General features: G+C 53.3%; 1 protein-coding gene across 7 annotated transcripts in view; it reads left to right on the top strand.

Moving 5' to 3' along the window:
* Positions 1 to 13,751, top strand: part of PPP6R2 (protein phosphatase 6 regulatory subunit 2) — a 76,220-nt gene extending 62,469 nt beyond the window's left edge. For 2 of the 7 annotated variants that reach the window (XM_064142820.1, XM_064142818.1), the window contains exons 23-25: positions 1,341 to 1,364; positions 8,111 to 8,266; positions 9,419 to 13,751. In XM_064142820.1, coding sequence (XP_063998890.1) covers positions 1,341 to 1,364; positions 8,111 to 8,266; positions 9,419 to 9,470 — 232 coding nt within the window. In that variant the 3' untranslated portion in view covers positions 9,471 to 13,751. The remainder of the gene's footprint in view (positions 1 to 1,340; positions 1,365 to 8,110; positions 8,267 to 9,418) is intronic. The other 5 variants (XR_010302178.1, XR_010302176.1, XR_010302177.1 and 2 more) reach the window with 5 other exon arrangements.
* Positions 13,752 to 22,939: the final 9,188 nt, after the last annotated feature.

The raw sequence follows: 22,939 nt of genomic DNA, 5'->3' as shown, positions 1-22,939 counted from the left end.
CTGAAATTCCCTGGCTTTTGGGGGGAATTCCATCTTCTCAAGGCTAACCCACTCTGGTCACTTGAGAGAAGAAGCTGGTTTGCTTTGCCAAAGAGTGAGCTTGGGTGAAATGTTCCTCCTAGCTAGAAATGTAACCCAGGGTGAAGTTGTGTGAGGTTGTTCCTCGTGTTCCTTCCAAGGATGAAGGTCCTCCTGAGTGACACCAGTGTGTCCTCAGCCCAGAACCAATGGCATCCATCCTGGGCTGAGGCCCCACCTGTGGTGCTGGGGCCAGCTCTGCACTCCTCAGCAGAGACCTGGACCTGTAGGAGGAGGTCCAGAGGAGGTCATAGCAGTGATGGGAGGGCTGGAAGCCCTCTGCTGTGAGGCCAGGCTGAGAGAGTCAGAGTTCTTCAGGCTGGAGAAGAGAAGGCTCCAGAGAGACCTTCTTGTGGCCTTTCAGGGCTTAGAAGAAGGATGGGGACAGACCTTTGAGCAGGGCCTGCTGGGACAGGACAAGGGGTGATAGTTTGAACCCAGAAGAGTGACATTTAGAAGAGAGAAGGAAGAGAAGGGAGATGTTCTTCATACTGAGGATGCTGAGACCCTGTCCCAGACTACACAGAGAGGCATTAGAAGCCTCCTGCCTGCAGCCATTCCAGGCCAGGTTGTCTGGGGCTCTGCTCTAGTTACAGGTGTCAAAGATGCCCCTGAAAGGGTCCTGCCACCATTCCATGGTTCTGTGAAAATTCTCCACTGCTGCTGGTTGTCTGCTTGCCTGCACCCCCACCCCCATCGTTTAACCTCTGGGCAGTCAGTGCTTTCCCCTTGCTTGGTTTAGCAGGAGGTCCTTTGTGGGTGTTCTGCCTGAGCTCCTAAGAACATTGCCTACCATAAAGGTCACACAAAACATCTTTCTGATGGATCTAACTAATTTCTTGACTTCCAGAGTATGGAGCCAACCTCCTGGCCTACATTTTATTTTTTATGGGGGTTCCTTGTGCTGAAACAAGGATTTCCCCAGAGCTTCTGGATCCAAAGAGCCTCCAGTTCTGACAAACCTCACTCTTGGATGCCTTCAGGCCACGTGTGTGTGGCCTCAGCAAGGTGCTTTTAGCAGCACATGGAATCTTCTGCCTTCTGGTGCAGAATGATCTGACTTGTCTCTGAAACATGCCCTGTGCAGTGGTTGTCCTCTTGCACACAGCTTCCAGGCCTTCCAGGCAGGAGGATCTCCTGAGGGTAGGGTTGCAAAGTTAACTCTTTTGTCTCATTTTTTTCAGCAATCTTTACTGGTTTGTCTTCTTTCTTTGCTTTCTCTCTCTTCCTGCCTCTCTCTCTTGCTGGGGGTGTTGCTCAAGAGTATTTAGACCTTCAGCCAGAGGGTATGTATGACTATCACCACCTCAGGGTTCCAAACATCCACCTGACAGGTAGCTCCTCATACTGGGCTGGAGTCAAAAAGGTCCTCTTGGACTTGGGAGAGCCTCATCTTACCACAACCTCTTCAGACAGATCTGTTTCCAAACCTGAATGGGAAGCTGTCTGGGGGCCACACTCAATGTGGCCACTAGCCAACCTTCAAAGGCAAAGGGACTGGTTGGTGGGTTCATGCTTGGTGTCCAGCAGCTTCTGCCATCCCCCCTCTTTCTCACCTCTCTCTGCAAACAGCTTCAGTTCTTAATTAGCCTTTTCAAAGCCAGGGTCAGGCTGTGGTTGAGGTGCCTCCAGGGAGGCCCTCACTGCCCTTGTGTGTTAGGCCATGTCCTTGGAGACCACCTCAAGCTTGCATGTTGTGACCCACCATGAAGTAGTGGGTGATCTGCCTTCCAAGGGCTCCTTGTTTAGTCACTGAACACTGATTTTTATCCCCGACCTCCTCTTTCCTAATGTTTCTTTACTAATTATCCTCACAGAAAACAATTACTAATTGTTTTGTAGACCTCACCCATCTAGAAAGTAGCAGAAGCACCACCAACACTTCTCCAAGCTGGAAGTTCAACCTTTAGAGGGTTGTGATCAGTGGAGCAGAGTCCAGCTGGAGACCTGGAGCTTGTAGTGTTCCCCAGAGGTCAGGACTAGATCCAATCTTGTTCAGCAGCTCCATCAGTGGCCATGATTAAAGGGACATTGTTTGCTGCTGGTGCCAAGCTGGGAGGAGTGGCAGCACCCAAACAGCATCTGTTGCCATCTAGTGAGACCTGGCCAGGCTGGGCAGTTGGGCAGGGGAACCTCATGAAGTGCAAGCAGAGCAAGTGCAGGGTCCTGCACCTGGGGAGGAACAACCTCCTGCAGCAGTACAGGTGAGGGGTGACCTGGAGAAGAGCAGCCTGAGAGGGGATCTGCTCAATGCTCAGCAAGAGCTAAAGGATCTGGGGGGGGCAAGATGATGGGACCAGACTCTTCTTAGCAGTGCCCGTTGACAGGACAAGGGGCCAGGGACACCTAGGACCCAGGAGGTTCCATCAGGAGCAACTTGTTGATTGTCAGGGTGGTGGAGCCCTGAGCAGGCTGCCCAGAGAGGTTGTGGAGTCTCCTTGTCTGGAGAGCTTCCAAGTCCATCTGGGCATTGTGACCCTGTGCACGCTGCTGTGGGTGCCCCTGCTGGAGCAGGCAGTTGGTCTGGATGAGCTCCAGCAGTCTCTTCCCCCTCCACCATGCTGGGTTTGGAGGATTCCCTGTGCCCAGTCTCTGGAGACTGAAGGTTTGGAACTGGCAGCTGTGTGCTGAGCTGTTGGCTCTCAGCATGGCCTCGTCTCAGGCTCAAGCTTAACCACTAATGATGCCATTTCCTCAGGCTTGGGCAGGTCTTTTCCTCTTCCAGAAACAGGAGGCTCCATGATGTGTTGATCCCAGAGAGGCTGCTCTCAGGCAGGGCTTTCTGCTGGGATAATGAAGCAAGCATGAAGTGCTCATGAGTGGCCTGGGAGGCTCAGGCCAGGCCACTCTGCACCTGCCTGAATGTTCTCAGGGCTCTTCAAAGCAAACACCAGTGAGGAGGGCTCGGTGTGAGGCTTGGCTGGAGCTGTAGGTGCAGTTGCTGAAATGAAGGGGGTGTGCTGCACCTTCTGGACAAGAGGACTGAGGGTCCTGAGGCTTGCCTTTGGGGGGCACCCAGTCCTCTGCTGTCCCCAGTGTGAGCAGGACCTTGGAGAAGGACACAGGTTCCACTTGCGTCTCTCCGCTTGGTCTTCGGCCACAGGGTGTTGAGCAGCTTTGGACGTGGCAGAACTGCAGAAGCTCGACTGAAGTACTTGCCCAGGTGGCCAAGAAGGCCACCAGCATCTTGGTTTGGGTCAGCAGTGGTGTGGCCTGCAGGACTAGGGCAGGGATTGTCCCTCTGGACTGGGCACTGGAGAGGCCGTAGTTGGAATCCTGTGGTCAGTTCTGGGCCCCTTGCTCCAAGGAAGACATTGAGGAGCTGGAGGAGGTCCAGAGAAGGACAACAAAGCTGGGGAAGGGTCTGGAGAGCTTGTGAGGAGCAGCTGGGGGAGCTGGGGTTGAGCCTGGAGAAAAAGAGGCTGAGGGAAGACCTTCTGGCTCTCTGAAAGGAGGCTGAAGACAGGCCTGGCTTCATCTCTTCTCCCAAGGGACAAGTGGCAGGACGAGAGGGAACAGCCTCAAGTTGCCCCAGGGGAGGTTTAGGTTGGACATCAGAAGAAGCTTCTTCATTGAAAGGGTTGATAAAGACTGGCCCAGGCTGCCCAGGGAGGTGGTGGAGTCCCCATCCCTGGAGTGGTTTCAGAGCTGTGGTGCTGAGGGCCAGGCTTCAGCACCAGCCTTGCTAGAATTAGAGATGGTTGGACTGGGTGGTCCTTAAGGTCTCCTCCAACAGGAATGATTCCATGGTTCTGTTTCTCTCTTGAGTTGTTGTTCAGATGGACCTGGCAGGGTTGAGTTGAAGGTTGGACTCGATCATCTTGGAGGTCTTTTCCAACCTTAGTGATTCCATGATTCTAAGTGAGGTTTCTAAGCAGCTTCTTAAAAGACCGAGTGCTGGAGTGCTTAGGGTGGAAGGGACCTTGGGGATCATCTAATCCAGGATGAGCTATGCAAGAGAAGACATCCAGCTGTAGCTGTGGGTGGTGGGTGTGAGCTGGACGTGTTTGTCACTTCATATTTCTGTTTGTTCACCTCCAGATGTTTTGCTTTCCTTTGAATCTTTTGTTCTTGTCCTTTTCTTTGATGTTTTTGGTGTTCAGTGTCTCCTTCTCCCTGGAGCCACCTCTCCCAGCTAGCCTGGAGAAGCAGCTGAAGGAGGAATTACAGACAGGAGGATGGAATCTAGCTGAAGAGAGTGCTGGCTACCTCTTAAACCCAAACATTGCTTTCTTGTTTGGTGGCACCAGCTCGGAGCTGAGAGGTCCACCAGCTCTGGAGACAAACTCTGTAGGTGCTGCAGTGATGCCCTTAGACCTGAGGTCAGAATGAGAGAGCATAAGCAGAGTTGCTGCAGTTCCTCCCCCCCACCAGAGAAGTGTCCTCTTGTTTCTGGTCACAGCTGGTGCTGGGATGCCAGGACCTAACTTGAGCTCCAGAGACTGAATTGCTGAAGTAGCCCAGAAATTCAGCTGGCAGAGGAACCACCTGGCACTTTGGGTGGACCAGGGGTGTCCAGGCAAGGTGGTCATAGGCTTGAGCTGTCCCCAGGCAAGGATTTGGGGTGCAGCAGAGCTCATCATCCTCCAGGGTCTCCAGCTGGGTGGAGTTGATGTCACAGTGGATGTTTTGAGCTCTCCCATTTCAGGATCTGGGTTTCTTCCCCCTGCCTGCCAACTGTTGGCCTTGCATGAGGTTGGGTTCCCCCTTGCATGTGATGGGCATGGAACAGCAGCATGAGAAGTGGTTGTCCTGCTGCTGTCACCTTTTGCTGCCTAACTGGAGGAGCTGCTGGGATGCTTTGGCGAGAAGATGAGCATGGTGTGGCACATGGGGCATGGAGCAGGACAGCAGCAGTTGGCACCATTTGGCTGCATCTCAATGTATGGTCATGCAAGAAGCCCACCATATGGGGCTCCTCTGGGGTCCCAGTCCACCAGAGGACATTTCCAGACAAAGGCTGAGGGCCCTGGGGCTGTCGAGCCTGCAGAAGAGCAGCCTGAGAGGGGATCTGCTCAGTGCTCAGCAAGAGCTGAAGGCTCTGTGGGAGGCAGCAGGATGGGGCCAGACTCTTGTCAGTGGTGCCCAGTGCTGAGGCAAGGGGCACTACCTGGAACCCAGGAGCAACGTTTTGGCTTTGAGGGTGTTAGAGCCCTGGAGCAGGCTGCCCAGAGAGGTTGTGGAGCCTTCTTGTCTGGAGAGCTTCCAAGTCCATTGTGACCCTGTGCAGGCAGGGGGATTGGACTGGCTGAGCTCCAGAGGTCCCTTCCCACCCTGCCGTGCTGGGGTCTCGTGGAGGCTGACAAAGCTGGCAGCCAGATCCTACCAGAGTGGTGTTTGGAGGCCACAGTCCAAGCTGCTTGAGACCAGCTGAGCAGAGGAACACTCATGGGAAATATTTCCAGTCCTGGAGTTCCTTGTGGGGCAGAAGTGGACCTTGTTCTGCCTCTTCCTCCCTGGGCCATCCTGTGTTGCACACAGCCTCCTTGCTTTGGTTAACCCTGTTACTGCATGTCGTCCTGCAGAGGGCTGCGTGCCCAGCTTGGCTTTTCCATCAGCTGCTGCAGGAGAGTTGAATTTCCACCACCCCTTGGGTGGTCAGATAACCTCAGGGCTTCATACCATGGGAGCCCTTGTGTCATGGAAACTTTTAGTGCTTGAGTTGAACAAAGTTTATCTCTGGGGGATGGAAGCCTCCTGAGCTGCAGTGTCTGGTGTGGGAAGTCATCATTTCATGTAGCTTGGGTCAATTTTCTGCTGTCTCATTTATCTCCACCAGCTCCTCTAAAGTTGGGTTTGGTTTATTGTTGTTGTTCTTCTGGAATTTCTTCTGAGGAGCCTCTTAGTCCTTCAGGAAGATGAATGTTTTGAGCTGGGTTTTCATGTCGATTTTTCCAGGGCATACAGATAAGTAGCTACAAAATCAGAAGCCTGACCCCAGTCTCCACCAGGTCTTCTTTTCCAGGCTTCTTTTTCAGCAGCTGATGATGGGCATCCAGCTTGGTCATCTGCTGAGCTTCCCTTCCATATAGAATCAGGCAGGTTGGAAGAGACCTCCAAGCTCACCCAGCCCAACCTAGCACCCAGCCCTGTCCAGTCACCCAGACCATGGCACTAAGTGCCCCAGCCAGGCTTGGCTGCAACACTTCCAGCCACGGCCACTCCACCACCTCCCTGGGCAGCCCATTCCAGTGCCAATCACTCTCTCTGACAACAACTTCCTCCTATTATCACAAGCTCACAGGTGTCAGGGGTTGGAAGGGACCCAATGAGTCCAAACTCCCTGCCAGAGCAGGACCACACAATCCAGCTCAGGGCTCCAGAGAAGGAGACTCCACAGCCTCTCTGGGCAGTCTGTGCCAGGGCTCTGGGACTCTTACAGCCAAGAAGTTGCCCCTTGTGTTGAGCTGCAACCTCCTGTGCTGCAGCTTCCATCCATTGCTGCTTGTCCTGTCCCAAGGAGCCTGTACCTCCCCTGGCACAACTTGAGGCTGTCCTCCCTTGTTCTGTTGCTGGTTGCCTGGGAGGAAACACCAATGCCTCTTTTTCTCTTGCTTGCTTTCAGAAACCATTCTGCCACCAGGACTGGAGGGATACTCCTCACTAAAACTTTGAGGAACATCACAGAATGCTTTGGGTTGGAAGGGACCTCTAGAGGTCATTCTGGTCCATCCCCAGATCTCAACTGGATCAGGTTGTTCAGAGCCCCATCAAGCCTGGCCTTGAATGTCTCCAGTGCTGGGGTCTCCACCACCTGGAGAACCTGAACATCTTCCATAGCCAAGCTTGTCCTCTGCCTCAGAAGGCAAGCACTAGAGGTGCTGACCAAAGTCACCTCTGCCTAGAGCTGTTGGTCTCCTGCATGCAAATGGGGAAGATCTGGAGATTCTGAGCTCACAGCTTTATTGCTTTGTCAGGATTTGGGGTGGTGTGGTGTAGGGAGAGGAGACATCTTTGGAAGCATTGTCTCTGGGGCATGGGCATCTGTCTCCTGGTGTGTTACTGAAGTGACTTCATTTAACCCAGTTTGGCTTCTGGAGATCACTCACTGAGGTTTGCTTCCTCAGGATTTAGGTCCTATCCTTAAATTGAAGTTGCCTCCAGAAGCATCAGGTGTGACATGGGCCAGGCCTGTAGAGCAGATCAGCATTAGGAGCCTCTGAGGTCACAAACAGGCTTGGCCAAAGCCAGTTTAAGGAGCCTGGAGATCTCCTTGGTGGTGGTGGGCAATAAAGGACAGTCCCTAGGGAGTCTGCTGCTCTCTGACGCCTGTCCCACCACAGGCTGGATCAGAGGAGCTTTCCAGCCTGGGCTGTGTCCTCCAAGGCCTGCAGTCTGCTTTGGGTTTGTCAGTCACCAGTTTGTCACCTCACCTGCTGGACCCTCTAAACTTTCAGTCTTGTCTAAAGGTCCTTCACATTTACATCCTTCTCCTGTTTGTCTCCGTGTTTGTGTGTAGAGGAACACAGCAGCAGAGGGGGTAGCAGAGTGTGCCAGCAGATCTGGTTTGCAGGCATTGGAGATGTGTGGGGAGCTCACAGGTTGGCTTTTGCTGGGGGAGATGGGAATGCCCTTGAGGAGCTGTTTGGTGCCTGTTTGGTGTTTTGTTCACTTGCAGGCAAGACTTGCTGACTTCTAGATGTCTGCTTGAGCTGGAGGTGCTCAAGGAAAGCCTGGATGGGGCACTTAGTGCCATGGTCTGGTTGATTGGATAGGGCTGAGGGATAAGTTGGGCTTGGGTGAGCTTGGAGCTGTCTTCCAACCTGGTTGATTCTATAACTCTAAGTCTGGTTGACCTCTGTGCAGGTTGTCCTGACTTGTAGGCAGGACTCCTTGACTGTCTTCTTGTCTCTGAGACTCCAGGATGCCACCACTGCTGCTTAACCTCAGTTTCTTTCCAGTCCTCCCATCTTCCTGGGACTTTGGTGAGCAGTTGTAGGAGAGGAGGAGGAGGAGGAAGGTTCTTTCCTCTGTGGGGATGCAGGCCCCCCAGGTGGAGGCTTTAGTGTGACCTTGGCTTCTCCCCCCGCAGCGCCGCGGACTGCATGGTCATCGACAAGCTGAGCATCACCGACATCGCCACGCCCAGAGCGTCCAAGCCCCTCAGCAGCCTGGCCCAGCGCCCCGAGGAGCTCCAGAACACTGCCACTGTTGTCACCACTGTCACAGAAACGGCCACAAAAGACAGGTGAGGTGGCTGCAGCTCTCCAGTGCCAGCTTCGGTTGCCACCGTGGCAGACCAGGAGTTTGTGAGCAAACTTACACATCTGGAGGGTCTTGGGACACTTGAGACTACAATGTAGAGCTGGAGTCTTCTGGAGTGGCTGAGGTTGGATTGCAGTGCTGGGTCAATGCTTGGACTCCCTGAGCTTAAAGCTCTTCACAACCCAAACCAATGCCTGATTCTATTGTGGAGGCTCCGAGCCTGGAGATGCCCAAAGCTATGTTGGTTGTGACCAACTCTTGAAATCATAGAATGGTTTGGGTTGGAAGTGATCTCTGAAAGTCACAGAATCATAGAATCAGGCAGGGCTGGAAGGGAGCACAAGGAGCAGCCAGTGCCAACCCCCTGCCATGCCCAGGGACACCCTACCCTAGAGCAGGCTGCACACAGCCTCAGCCAGCCTGGCCTCAAACACCTCCAGCCATGGGGCCTCAACCACCTCCCTGGGCAGCCCATTCCAGCCTCTCACCACTCTCCTGCTCAACAACTTCCTCCTCACCTCCAGCCTCACTCTCCCCACCCCCACCTTTGCTCCATCCCCCCCACTCCTGCCACTCCCTCACAGCCTCAAAAGTCCCTCCCCAGATTTTTTGTAGCCCCCTTCAGATGCTGGCAGGCCACAAGAAGGTCCCCTGGGAGCCTCCTCTGCTGCAGCCTGTACAGCCCCAACTCTTTCAGGCTGTGCTCACAGCAGAGCTGCTGCAGCCTCTCAGCATCCTCCTGGCCCTGCTCTGGACACTCTCCAGCATCTCCACAGCCCTCTTGTCCCAGGGGCTCCAGAGCTGGATGCAGGACTCCAGCTGGGGTCTCAGCAGAGCAGAGCAGAGGGGCAGAATCCCCTCCCTGGCCCTGCTGGCCACACTGCTGCTGCTGCAGCCCAGGCTCTGCTTGGCTTTCTGGGCTGCAAGTGCACACTGCTGGCTCCTGCTCAGCTTCTCCTCCAGCAGCACCCTGTTCATCGAGTCCCAATCCCCTAACCTCTTGTAGGACAGGTCCCTCTCTGCCCATGGCGTGAGGTTGGAATGAGATGATCCTGAAGATCCTTCCCAAGCCAAACCAGTCTATGGATTTATGATTCTCTGATTCTCTAATGGGCATCTTTGGGTTTCTCCTCAGGAAAGAGGAAGCCTTGCCCTGTGCTGAAGCCACGTTAAATGGTCCTGCTTGATGAAGCCAACGCCATGGGACGTGTGTGATCCAGGCCAGGCTGCTCCCTGGTGATGCAATTTGTCAATTATTATTATTATTATTTTTTTGTTTTGGGTTTTTTTTCCCCCTTTTTTTTTTTCTTTTCCTTTTTAATTTTATTTTTTAATAAATGCTGCATTGATGAGAGAGAGCTGCTGGCATTCAGGACCAGACACCCACCAGTCTTGGTTGGAAGAGACACTTGGCATTGGCTAAATGTAGCATTGAGCAGTTGAAGTCATCACAGAAATGATGATGATGATGATGATGAGGTTCTCCTCAAGGAATGATGATGATGATGAGGTTCTCCTCAAGGAATGATGATGATGATGAGGTTCACCTCAAGGAATGATGATGATGAGGTTCTCCTCAAGGAATGATGATGATGAGGTTCTCCTCGAGGAATGATGATGAGGTTCTCCTCAAGGAATGATGATGATGATGATGATGATGATGAGGTTCTCCTCAAGCAAGCCTTCTGCCCAATTTGTGTTCCTTCTCCCTTTCACCCCTCCCTCCCTGCCCCCAAAAATCCTTGGGTTTTTGGTTTTGTTTTGTTTCTCTTTGGGGTTGAGTCCTGTTTTTCCTTGCACACAGTATTCAGCTTCTCTTCAGAAAGGTAGCAGGTCTGACGAGGGGGACTTGGACATTGCACAGGAGTCCCAGAGTCGTGTGACCAAAGTTCCTGCTGGAAGCTGTCGCTGAGGGCAGCGTTTGCACCGCTTTTGTATAGCAATAAAAGCCTTACCAGAAACATTGCAGAGGAGGAGGAGATGCAAACACTTCAAAAAAAAAACAAAAAAGGGTGGTGGAGCAGGGAGGGCTCTGACTTCACAGCTGGGGTGGGGTGGGATGTGATGTCACTGATCTTGTCTCGAGCCAGAGAGGTTGTCACTGACTTGTGATGCTGGAACTCTTGGAGAACCAAGAAGTCTTGGCCTTCAACTTGCTCAAAGCTCTTCTCCTCTGCCCTGGGGACAGCTCACTGAAGGAGCTGGGCTCGGGTAGCAGTTGGGCTTCTTCAAGTCCAGGCCACCCACACCCAGCTTCTCAGCTGGCATCCCTCTCCGCTGGCTGGAGAACACACAAAGCAGGCGCTGTGCTGGTGGCCAGCTGAGAGCATCGTGATCCACTGGACTGCTGCCGTGCAGGAAGTAGAGCAGATGTGGCACAGAGAGGTCACCAGGGGTCTGCTGGCTGGCTTGGGTTTTTGGTGTGTTGGTTTTTGAGACTTGATGTATCTTCACAGGGTTCTGGAGACCCTTTGCTCTTTGTTTTTGGTTTTAAACGTTTTTACTGGATGCAGGAACAGCAACACTTTGCACTTTGTACCTTGTGATGACAGCGTTGGAGAGTGGAAAGGACCCCAGCATAGGACTTCAGCTCTTCCTCCCCAGGTCCTGGAGAGTTTGGGTGAGGAGGACACATACCACTGCCCTGGGGTAGGAGAGCAGAACAGTGTGGAGAACCAGCCTGTGCTTCATGCTGCCTGGGAGCATGGTCAGATGAAGGTGTCTGCTTCAGTCTGGAGCACAGGATCTTCAGTGCAGGCTGAAGGACCTGCTCCTGTGAAGACCATGCTGGTGTCAGAGCCAGCTTTGCACCAAGTGGTGCTGGCCTCTGTGCTCAGCTTGTTCCAGACCTTGCGCACATCACTCATACGGGTGTAGATGCTGGGTGTACAGAAGCAGGCTCAGGTTGGGAAGACCAAGTGGCCACCACCAGTTTTCCAGTACTTCTCTTCCTCTGTAGCACTGACCAGACAGATCTGGGTCTGCTTTTGTGTGCTGGAACCACCTGTCAGATAGTAAGCACCACTTGTGTAGTAGTCCAAAAGCTCAAGTGGAAAGCGGAGTTAAAGCTGGACATGATGGAAGCCAAACAACTCCTCAGATGCATCCTCGTGTGGATAATGAGGGAGCATGACCCAGTTCCTCAGCCAGATCTGGTGTTCCTATCACAGACATCCTCACCAGGTTCCAGCCTTCTGCCAGATCCATTCTTTTTAATGTGTGGTGCAGGTGGAACCTTCATAACCACCTTCAGATGTGGTTTAGGAGGAACAATGAGGTCAACAAAACATCTTCACTGCTGGATCAGAGTCTGGTGGTGAGGTCCCTATAGATAGAGGTCATTCCTGGGGTGTTGAGGAATCAGGGTGAGGTTACTGGGTGCACCTCAGAAGCCACAGCTTCTCCCCCACAAGAGTGGTGTACCACTTGGGTGCTGGTGACCTAGCTGAGGTGTCTCTCAGGAAGCAGGTGGTTGGTTTGGAAGTCTTTCTCACTCCTGCTTTAAACTAGACAAAAGTTTTGTTGAGCTGGGAGGTCAAAACATCTCCACCTTCTGCTTTGGTCTGCCCTGGAGGTGGATTCCACTCTTAGCCAGGACAATCAGAAGAGGCTCCAGTGGGTTTGGGTGCCTCATTGGAGACACATTCAAGTCTTAATTCTTCAGAGGATTGGTGCTAGAGCTTTGGTGCAAATCAGGTTCTCCTTGGCATTCCTTGAGCACCCAAAAAGGATGTTCTGAAACCTGAGAAGTCCTGCACCTAACCCAACATCAGCACAACTCGTTGAGGACCATGGTGATGATTCCAGTTCTCTTCTAATGTGTCCTTATTCGTGGTTCTTCATGGTGCTCGTGGGTCTCACCACACCACAGTTAGGACCAAGTCCCTTCAGGATCATGAGACAAAGTGCCCACAACAGACACAGTTTGATCCTTCTGGATGATCTAACTCCCTCATCCCTGTATGCATGAAGAAGAGTATGGCCAACAGGTCAAAGCAGATTCTTCTGCCCCTCGACTGTCCCCTACCGAGGCCATAGCTGAAGAATTGGGTCCAGTTCTGGACTCACAGTTCCAGAGAGACTGGGAGCTACTGGAGAGCATCCAGTGGAAGCTCTGAAGCTGCTGAAGGGCCTTGGAGCGTCTCTGTGAGGAGCAAAGGCTGAGAGCCCTGGGATGTTGAGCCTGGAGGAGAGCAGCCTGAGAGGGGATCTGTGCAGTGCTCAGCAAAAGCTAAAGGGTGGGGAGCAAGAGATTGGAGCCAGACTCCTAACAGTGGTGCCCAGTGACAGGACAAGGGAACAAGGGGCACCAGCTAGAATCCAGGAGGTTTCATCAGGAGCAGCTTGTTGGCTGTGAGGGTGATGGAGCCCTGGAGCAGGCTGCCCAGAGAGGTTGTGGAGTTTCTTGTCTGGAGAGCTTCCAAACCCACCTGGAGCCTGTGCAAGCTGCCATGGGTGCCCCTGTTGGAGCAGGGGAGTTGGACTGGATGTGCTCCAGAGGTCCCTTCCCACCCCACCATGCTGGCACTCTGCAGAGCTGCTCAGGCTCTCTTCCTCTTTGCAGTGAGTGACTTCTCCACCTGTGAGGTTTGGGCTCTGAACTCTTCCTCATGGCTCATGTTGGGTTGTTCTTCACCCCAGCTAACGAGCTGGGCTAGGGAACATGCTTGGTGTGTTGGAGCTGGCAGCTGAAGACAAGCCCAGGCTCAGGTGGTGGCTTCCTTGTCACAGGTAAATGATGCAGATTTCTCCCCAGGCCTGAGCTCTTCTCTCCCTGGGATCACAGTGGATCTGTAGAGGTTACAAGGTCCCACTGCTTGTGCTCTATCATCTGTCTTTGTCCTTGTTTTGAGCTTGCCTTCTTGCCTTCCCAGATGCTCTGCAGGGCAGCAGGGCTCTGTCTGCTTGCTGTGTCCAGGTGACCATAAGACATGACCCACAGTGACTTTTGGAGCCCTTTGCATGAATGTCTCCATGGTGGTGGTGGCATCTCCGAATACAAGGACTGCTGGAGAGCTGTTACCTGCTCACACCATGTGTGTAAGGTCTTTTATGCAGGGCCAGAGCAGGATGTGTTTTCTACTGCAAAGGATTACTGGATCCTTCAAAAACCTCTTGGCTTGCTTTGATCCATGCTCAGAAGGTGGTGGAGACCAAACAGAGCTTGCATCCAGCACTCTCCTCTTTCATTGACCTGCAGCATTTTGATGTCACCACAGTATCTACCGCTTTAGGTTGCATCTGGAGGCTGCTGAACCTGTCTGTGGGTACCACATATTTGCAGTCTGTGTTGTTGCATCTCTGGATCTCCTGAGATACCTGCTGAAGCTACGACTCAGAGCACCACCAGCCCAGCTTTAGCCTCGACACGGCTCCACAGTCAACAGCAAAGTCTTCGCCGTCCATTGTAGAGGCCCCAACTGTGATAGCTGTGCAAAATAAACCATCTGTACTCGTTTTGGCATCCAGCTGAAGAGTCTTAGTAACTATGAGAACTGTTTATTAACGTCCAAACTTACTCACAAGGTGCAGAAATGCACTCACAAGATTGGGAAATGTGTACACCCAGGGATCAGGCCAAAGCAGAACACTGAGTTCTTCATCTGGCAAACACAAACGCTACACTGGAAGAGAAGGTTCTTGTGGGCTTGCCAGTGGAATGGGCTGCCCAGGGAGGTGGTGGAGTTGCCATCCCTGGAGGTGTTGAAGCCAAGCCTGGCTGGGGCACTTAGTGCCATGCTCTGGTTGACTGGGCAGGGCTGGGTGCTAGGTTGGGCTGGGTGAGCTTGGAGGTCTCTTCCAACCTGCTTGGTTCTGTGACTCTATGATAATGATACTGCTTAACCCCTAGAGGATGCAGGAAGCTCCTTTCTGCCTATGGCAGAAGGCAGTTAAGGAATTGGAAGAGGCTTTTGTTGCCTCACAAACTAGTACCAGCCAGCACCCAGAGCAGGTGGAGGGGCTGCTGCCAGTGGTCTCGAAGCCCTTAGAGGCTTTGGAGTTTCCCAGGCTCTTTTCTCAGGAAGCTGGGAGTCTATGGCACAGTCTCTGGCCTGGTCCCTCTTGATTCCTGACTCAGCAGAAGCCTTGCAGAAGGCAAGCAGGATGCAAGGAGCAGCAGCAGGCACGAATAGAAGAGCAGAGCACAGCACACTGCCCTTACCTGCGTGGTTCTGCTACCAGTGCGGGCTGAGACCAAGGTGCCTTTGGGCACAGAGTAGCCAATCAGAGCAGCAGCCAAGCCTGACCACATCAGGTGCAGCCAGAGGCTTGCTCTACCCAAACTGGGGAAGAGCATGGCCCTTGCACAAGGCAGGCACAAGCTCAGTGTGTGTGTGCCTTGTTTACCACAGGGCATAAACAAGGCTGGGCAGGCCAGAGTCCTTGGGCTCAGCAGCTCCAGGTTCTTCTGTCTTCTTTCCCACGGTTGCTTCTCCCCGAAACAGAAGGAGGGAGAGCAGAAAAAGAGGCCTGGGCAAGCTGGGATATGGATAAGCCTGTTTTGGGCCTATCAGGCCTGCCACGACACCAACCCAGCTGGAAGGTTCTGCCTCAGAGCTTTACCCAGCTGGGTGTTGGTGTGATGGATCATGATGGAGCAGCAGGTTGTGCAGTGATCCTACCACTGTTGTCCATGTCATCTGTCCTGCTGCAGAGCCTTGTCCTGCTGGGAGAGGAGACAAGCCTTAGTGGCTAAAAAGTGATGAGTTCAGCCATCAGAAAGTGATGAGTTCAGCCATCAGTAAGCGATGGAGCGTGGCATGTCCATCCTCTGGCTGGCCTGTGGGAGGAACATGCTCCTGTAGATGTTGTGGCCATCAGATGATGCCATCATCCCATCGAGGTCCCTGTTGTTGGGTGCCCAAACTCCTGTCTTCAGCAGCTGGATCTTCAAACTTGGGTGGAGAGCATGGTTGAGGGCCTGTAGGCAGAAGAGTCTTGTGCTGCAGAAGGACCAAGAGTAGCTAGAGCCATGGAAGTGTGGATCCATAGCAGAAGAACCTCAAGTGCTTTGCATTATCAATCACCAGTTGTTGTTTCTGGAGGTGCCAGCAGCACCCTGGGCAGAGAGGTGGTTTTCCATAATGCTCTTCACCAAAGGAGTTAGTTTGATGGCTTTGAGATGAGGTCCTCTTGAAAGGTGATCCAGCAGTGTCAAGTGGAAGGGTTATCAGAGAATCATGGTGGGAGAAGACCTCTGGGATCATCTTTGGATTGGAAAAGACTTCTAAGGTCATCAACTCCAACCAACAACTCAAGTGGTTTCTGAGATGCTTTGAGGTTAGGTGGAGGCCTTGGAAGGGACCAAGGTGGTTATGGTTCAGCAGTTCCACCAGGAACTGACCCCTGCAGAGCATAATTGTTCTCAACCCATCTTCATCATCATCTTCATGCTGCTTGAGTCTTAACAGTTATGGAGACAGCATCCCAAGTTGGTCATGTGGATGATGTCCTCAGCAAAGCCTGGTGGAAATTGGTGAGCATCCCAAGGCTTTGTCTGTGATTCCTGGTGTCTAGAGAGGTGCAGCTGGCAGCAGAATGGAGGAGCCATGAGTGCAGAGGCTGGAAAAGTAGTAGTAGAAGAAGAAACCTCCATACAGTGCTTGGTCAACAAAGCTTAGCCATCCCAGTTTGACCAGTGAAAGGGTATGGATATGGTGGTGAGGGTGAGGTGGATGAAGGTCATTCCTAACCAACACAGCTAAAGGAAAAGAGGCTGCTTTGTTATCTGGTGGGATCCCAAAATCACCTGAAAATTAGCCAGGGAGCTGTAATGACACAGTGGTGCCTCTGGACATCATGGAGTCTAACCAGTGTGTCCTCCTTCCTGCTCACCTTGGTTGAGTCCTTCCAGCCACCAAGCACCTTAGAGTTAGGGAATCACACAGTGGGTTGGGAAAGACCTTGAAGATGATCCAGTACAACCCTTCTCTAGCTCAACCAAGGCTGGTGCTACAGCATGGCCCTCAGCACCACATCTCAGCTTTGAAACCACTCCAGGGATGAGGCTTCAGCCACCTCCTCTGGGCAGCCTTCTCCAGGGTTTGAGAACCCTTCCAGTGAAGAAGTTCCTACTGAGACCCAACCTAAACCTCCCCTGGGGCAACTTGAGGCCATTTCCTCTTGTCCTGCAGAACAATGTCCTGTCTCCGACTTGGCCACCACGAGCACACAATTCCAGTCATCACTGAGACAACTCAAGATGAAGTTGGAAGTTTCCATTTCACCTTCTTGTGGCAGCTTGAATTGTTTTTTACAGTCTTCCTGGTCCAGGAACCCAGGTGGGTTCCATCGAGTGCTGGACAGTGCCTTAGCTTCTGCATGCAGTTAGTCAGCACCTATGCTCCTTAGACCTCTTGGGTAGCAGATATGGACACCCTGGAGGTACTTAAGGACACCTCAAAGGAGATATTTGAAGCTACCTTGTAGGTATTTGGAACAGAGCTCTGTGAGGAGAGGCTGAATTGCCATTGGAATGGGCTGCCCAGGGAGGTGGTGGAGTGGCTGTGCCTGGAGGTGTTGCAGCCAAGCCTGGCTGGGGTACTTAGTGCCATGGGCTGGGTGCTTGGGCAAGGCTGGTGCTGGATTGGGCTGGGTGAGCTTGGAGGGCTCTGCCAGCTTGGTTGATTCCATGATTTAAGGAGACCTGAGAGCTGTTGAGGATACCTTAGATGTGTTTAAGGACACCTTGGAGGTAACCAAGGGTACCCTGGAAGTGTTTAAGGACACTTTGAGTTATTAAGAACACTTTGGAGGTGCCCAGAGCAGTAGCCCATCTCTGAAGCTCATCTCAGAGAAGGTTGAAGATTCTTTGGAAGTCAGTTTGGGTTCCTGTTGGCTTCACCTTGGCTGAAGTTTGCAGCTTGGCAGGGAGTGGTTTTGTGCAGGTGAGGAAGTGATTTTGGGTGGCTTCCTTCCGTGGAGCTGCTGGCTGGTGGGAAGTGTCTGGAGAACCTGGGCAGGTGTGTCCCATCTCTGTTGTCAGAGGAACCTTCTGGCAGAATTCAGTGGAGAAGGAGGATTTGGGTCCTCAGTTGAAGGAGGGCTTGAGGTGACCAGGTCCAACCTTTCTTTTTGCTTTGGACAACTGCAGCTCCTCATGACTGCTACCTGCCACCTCCCACCACAGAAGAATAAAACCATCAGCTCCCTAAGCTTTCTGGAGGGGAGAGAAGAACCCCTGAAGCTCTCCAAGCTTCTTGGAGAGAAAAATCCATGAAGCTCCTTAAGCTTCTTGGAGAGGAGAGAAGAACCCATGAAGCTGCTCAGGCTTTGTGGAGAGAAGAACCCATGAAGCTCTTCAGGCTTCCTGGGGAGGAGAGGAGAACCCTTCATGAAGCTTAGGGAGTTTTTATCAAGGGCAGGTCCTTCTTCATCTCCTGTCTCTTTGCTGCAGCCTCTGGGCAGATAAAAGCTCTGGAAGCCCACCTCATTTGGGTGCTCAAAGTCTGGTTTTCCAGGAGTGCTGTAAGGAATCTCCCAGCTGCTGGTCCTCTTCTTGCTCTTTCCTCCTCTGGCTGCGTCCTGGAGCATGTGTGGACAGCTCTCCACAGGGGCTTTGCTTTGTAGGTGCCCAAGGTACTTGTTGGGACTGGAGTGTGTTAGAGTGGCTTGGGCTGCTATTCTCCAGATGGCACTGTGGTGGCATGTCCATGGGCCTCGAGTTCAGGGCTCCTCACTTTGGGTGCTTATGCCAGTGTTTGGTGCTCCTGCTGCTCAGGGCTTCTCACATCCACTGCTCCTCATCTTCAGTGGTCTTCACCGTGTGGTGGTGACTTTGTGCTGAAGCTTTACCTCTAATTCTGCTCATCTCCTGACCAAGGCTTAAACACCAAACCATGAGCAAGTTGCCAGCAGCATCTCCTCCTCCTCTCTTTTCTCTTCCTCCTCTGGCTCCTTCTTCTTTCCTGGCTGGGTCCAGTGAGGTTGTCTTCACCAGGAGCTGTGACAAGGACCCCACCCTTTCCTTTCCCCTTTTTCTCCTCCTCCTCCTTCCCTGGGCTTTGAGCAGGGTCAGGGTGTGAAGATGGTTTGAGAGCCATCACAACCTGCTGACTGGTGGTGCATGGAGAACCAGGAGATGTCGTGGTGAGGTCTGTGTTGCCTCCTCACCACCTCCCACCCCAGAATGCCCCAGGAGCCAGGGAATGATGGCAGTTGGGAATGGTTATCTCCATGCAGAGGTCCTTGGCTTGCTGTTGAGGATGAGGCTGTGTGAGGAGAGGAGGTTCCTCCTTCTAAAGGAGCTTTGGTGGTGTTGGTAGAGCAGTGCAGGTAAATCTGATCTACCTCCTGGGACAAGGAAGGTTTTGTTGGTGGCCACCTGCAAGCTGCATGTTGAGTTTGTCCTCTGAGTGTCAAACATCTAAGAAATTGGATTCTACCTCCAAAAGGTCACATGGGAAGCTACCAACAGGCTGCTTCTGGCCAAGTTCCTCCTACTTTTGGGAGCAGCCCAATCCCAGCCCAACTCAGACTGAGGGTGGCACCAGAACATTCCATGGGAAGCCAACATGGCTGGAGTTGGGTCATGCCCCAGCTGTTGGCTCCATCACAGACCCTTTGGGGTTGTACTGGTGGGTTCTTCTTTGGTGGGATCCTGCACATCATGGGAAAGGGGGCATGGGTCAGGGCCTGAGCTGCCCTCACCTTGAACTGAGATGTCTGAGGATGCATCAATGTGGTCACCAGTGAGACAGGAACATCTGCTGAGGCAGGTCCGACTGAGTGGCACTGCCAGGAGCTGTGCACATGCTGGTGTGGCACAGCTTGGCCTTGGCCACTTGCTGGCCCAGCCAGCAGCAGAACCATGGCTGCTTGGGCATTGCCAGTTGGTGCCCAGCTCCAGTCATGGAGCAGTGAAACCTCCCTTGGTCCTGTGTTCTCCTGGTGATGGTCTCAGTGGCAGATGAGATGAAGGTTCTTGTGCCACTTCCCTGTGGTGGCTACACCCAGAGATTTCTCCTGGGCTTGGGGGTGCCTCATGCCTGGCCAGGCTGGAGCTGCCCAGCACTGTGCTGGTGGAGCTGGAGCTCACCAAGAGCTCTGGGGATGGACCTGCCCTGCAGGGCTCAGGAGTGCCCAGCTCTCCTGTGGAGGTTAATCACAGAGGCTGTAGGTCAATAACCCACCTGAGAATGGGACCTTGGGCCAGAGGTGGTGGCTGGGCTTGGTCTTTTCCTGTAGAGGGCTGAGTTTGGGTGTTGCAGGGGTGTCAGAGCAGCCTGGAGAAGTCCTGGCTGGTGTAGGTGGCCAGGGGTGGTGTAGAGCATGCATGGGAGCATGTGCACTGGTGGGCTTGGGCAGCCCAAGACCTGAGGGCTTGGACCATGAGAGGGAAGAGAACAGAGAGACCTTGTGGGGGAAAGATTTATTGGGATCTGGAGAAGGTTCTCCCAACCTTGTGGGAGACCTAAAGAGCAGGCCTGAAGGCGAGAAGTCTGCCTCTGAGATGTTTGGATCTCTTGTGGTGGTTTCCCACCTGCCTGTGCAGATGTTTGGATCTCTTGTGGTGGTTTCCCACCTGCCTGTGCAGATGTTTGGATCTCTTGTGGTGGTTTCCCACCTGCCTGTGCAGATGTTTGGATCTCTTGTGGTGGTTTCCCACCTGCCTGTGCAGATGTTTGGATCTCCTCGCAGTGCTTTGCCCCCTGTTCTCCTGAACACTGCAGGAAGCAGCCTGCTGTCTGCCCTGCTCCTGGGGAGTTGGTCCCTGATGAAAGGCAGTTCTGTGTGAAGGGGCAGGGTGAGGCAGTGGGGCTGATGGGCAAGGCCTGGGGGCAGCCTCGGCTCTGCATCTCTCCCCTCCTGAGCCTGGCCAGCAGCGGGTGGTGGAGGCAGGGACTGCTTCTGGAGGGGTCTCTATTTCCAGCTTCACCTCAGTCCTCTTCCTCACAGCTCTCCTGGGGGGGGCAAGGCTGACCTCTGGGGGGGTTAAGATGCACCTCTGCAACAGCTCTGCCCTTGGTTCAGATCCAGCCACCCCAGCTGCTGGGCTTGGCTTGCACTGGGCTGAGCTGTGGGAGAAGGTCGCAGCTGCTGGTGGCTTTGGGAGCTCTTTGCTCATCCCAGTCCATGTTTTCTCCTGGTAGGTGAAGCAGTTCCCAGGTAGAACACAAAACACCCTCAAGAGCATTGTCTTTGAGGGCCTCTTGGGGTGGCTTGGGCCTGGTTTGGGCCTTCTCATCTTTTTCTGGTGGTCATTTTAGCCTTTTCATGGTGGATTTGCTCTTGGTCTTCTTTCTCTTTGTTGTTTTGGCCTTTTTCTGGTGGTTTTGGTCTTTTTTTTGGTCTTGATCTTCTTTCTCTTGGTTATTTTGATCCTTTTGTGATCATTTTAGCCTTTTTCTGCTGATTTTGGTCTTTCTTTTGGTCTTGGTCTTCTTTCTCTTGGTTCTTTCTACCTTTTTCTGGTCATTTTAGCCTTTTCATGGTGGATTTGCTCTTGGTCTTCTTTCTCTTCATTGTTTTGGCCTTTTTCTGGTGGTTTTGGTCTTTTTTTGGTCTTGTCTTCTTTCTCTTGGTTCTTTTGACCTTTTTCTGGTCATATTGGCCTTTTTGTGGTGGATTTGGTCTTTTTTTGGTCTTGGTCTTCTTTGATTATTTTGACCTTCTTCTGGTCATTTTGGCTTTCTTCTCATAACCACTTGGGCCTCCTTCTGGTGGCTTTGGCCTTTTGTTGGTCATTGTGGCCTTTTTCTGTTAGTCATCTTGGCCTTTTTTGGGTGGTTCTGGCCTTTTTTGGTCGCTTTGGTCTTCTCCTGTTGGTCGTTTTGGCCTCTTTCTGGTCACTCTGGCTGCCTTCTGGTGGTTTTGGCCTTTTTGTGGCCATCTTGGCCTCCTTCTGGGGGTCATTTGGCCTTTTCCTCGGTGAGGCGCATGGCAGAGGTGGTTGGGTTGGGACTTGGGCTTCCCTTGGGCTTCCCCTGTCTCTTGCCTTTCACCTTTTGTGGCCAAACCAAGTGGGAGCATCAGGTTCAGCTGAACCTTGGAAGTTCTGTGGCCACCTCTGGCCTCCAGCTGGGGTTTTGGGAAGCTTGAGCCCATGGAGTGGCACCAGCTCAGGGCTGGAGATGGTTTGGTGTGGCCATGGAGTAGGTACCATTGATGAGGCCTGGTTCTAACACTGCTTTTTACTAGAGCTTGTAGCTCCTGCAGCAAACAGAAGCTCTGCTTCTCCCACCTCACCAGGCCACCCCCCTTCCTCCAGCCCTTACCTTGTGCTTGGCATCTTGGAAGCCTCGAGAAGACTCCAGGTTTTCCTTGGCTACCTTCATCATCTTGGCCCAAGGTCTGTTGAGTTGGAGCTTCTGGAGGTACATCTCCAGGGCTTTTCCACATCCTCCTTTCCCCTTTGGCTGCAGTTTGGGCTTGAGGCTGATGGGATGTGGTTGGCTGCAGCACAAACCACTTCCACCCTTCCCCTGCCCCCAGTTGCCACCTTGGGCTGAGGCACCTCAAAAGTGGTCATTTTAACTGAAAGCCCCAACCTGGGCATTGGCTTCTCTGCAGGAGGAGGAGGAGGAGGGGAGGCTGCAGGGGTGTGCTGGTGCTGGGCAGCTTCCTCCAGGCACCTCCCCAAAGGAGCAGAGCTCCAATTTTGGCGGGGGGGGGGGAGGTGTGGGACCTGGGGCCATGCTTTCTGCTCCTGGGGGCTGCTCTAGGGGAAGAGCCTGGAGATGGTCACCTCTGCAGTCCCTGTGTCACAGCCATGGCAGAGCTGAAGGCTTGGCTCTGAGGGATGTGGGGTGAGACCTTCCTGGGCTGCTGAGGGCAGGAGTTCCTCTAAGTCTAGATGTATCCTGGCTGGATTTTGCAGCTCCATCAGCAACCACCACCCCAGGTTCCAGGTCTTCCTCTGTTCTTGCCCCTGTTTTGTGTCCAGGTGTGTCCCCCCCAGCCCAGGAGCCCAAGTTTCACCTCAGAATCTGCCCTCCAGGCTCCTTGTCCCTGGGGGAGCAGCATGGAGCAGCCTTTCCAGGCAGGATCCCAAGTGGAAAATTGAGGTGGAGCACTGAGGCATCGACACAGCTGAGCCATGGGGAGGTGGTCTGGAGGTGAGGTCCCCTCTGATAGCAATGAGAGCTTCTGAGGGACAGCAGGGGTGACTTGGTGGGGTGGGATCCTGGAATCATCCTGCTTAGGAGGGGGGCACAGGGGCTGAGAGCATGGCTTGGTGGGCTGGGGGTCTGGGATCAGCCCACTTTGAGGGGTGTAAGGGCTGAGAGCGTGGCTTGGTGCCTGGGACTCTGGGATCATCCTCTAGGATCATCCCACCTCCGAGGCATGGAAGGGCTGGGAGCATGGCTTGGTGCCTGGGACTCTGGGATCATCCTCTAGGATCATCCCACCTCCGAGGCATGGAAGGGCTGGGAGCATGGCTTGGTGCCTGGGACTCTGGGATCATCCTCTAGGATCATCCCACCTCCGAGGCATGGAAGGGCTGGGAGCATGGCTTGGTGCCTGGGACTCTGGGATCATCCTCTAGGATCATCCCACCTCTGAGGCATGGAAGGGCTGGGAGCATGGCTTGGTGCCTGGGACTCTGGGATCATCCTCTAGGATCATCCCACCTCTGAGGCATGGAAGGGCTGGGAGCATGGCTTGGTGCCTGGGACTCTGGGATCATCCTCTAGGATCATCCCACCTCTGAGGC

The sequence above is a fragment of the Pogoniulus pusillus genome, chromosome 4 (genome assembly GCF_015220805.1).
Source record: "Pogoniulus pusillus isolate bPogPus1 chromosome 4, bPogPus1.pri, whole genome shotgun sequence".
Classification (NCBI taxonomy): domain Eukaryota; kingdom Metazoa; phylum Chordata; class Aves; order Piciformes; family Lybiidae; genus Pogoniulus; species Pogoniulus pusillus.
Note: the sequence above shows the minus strand (reverse complement) of the source record. Positions and strands in the feature narration are given on the sequence as shown.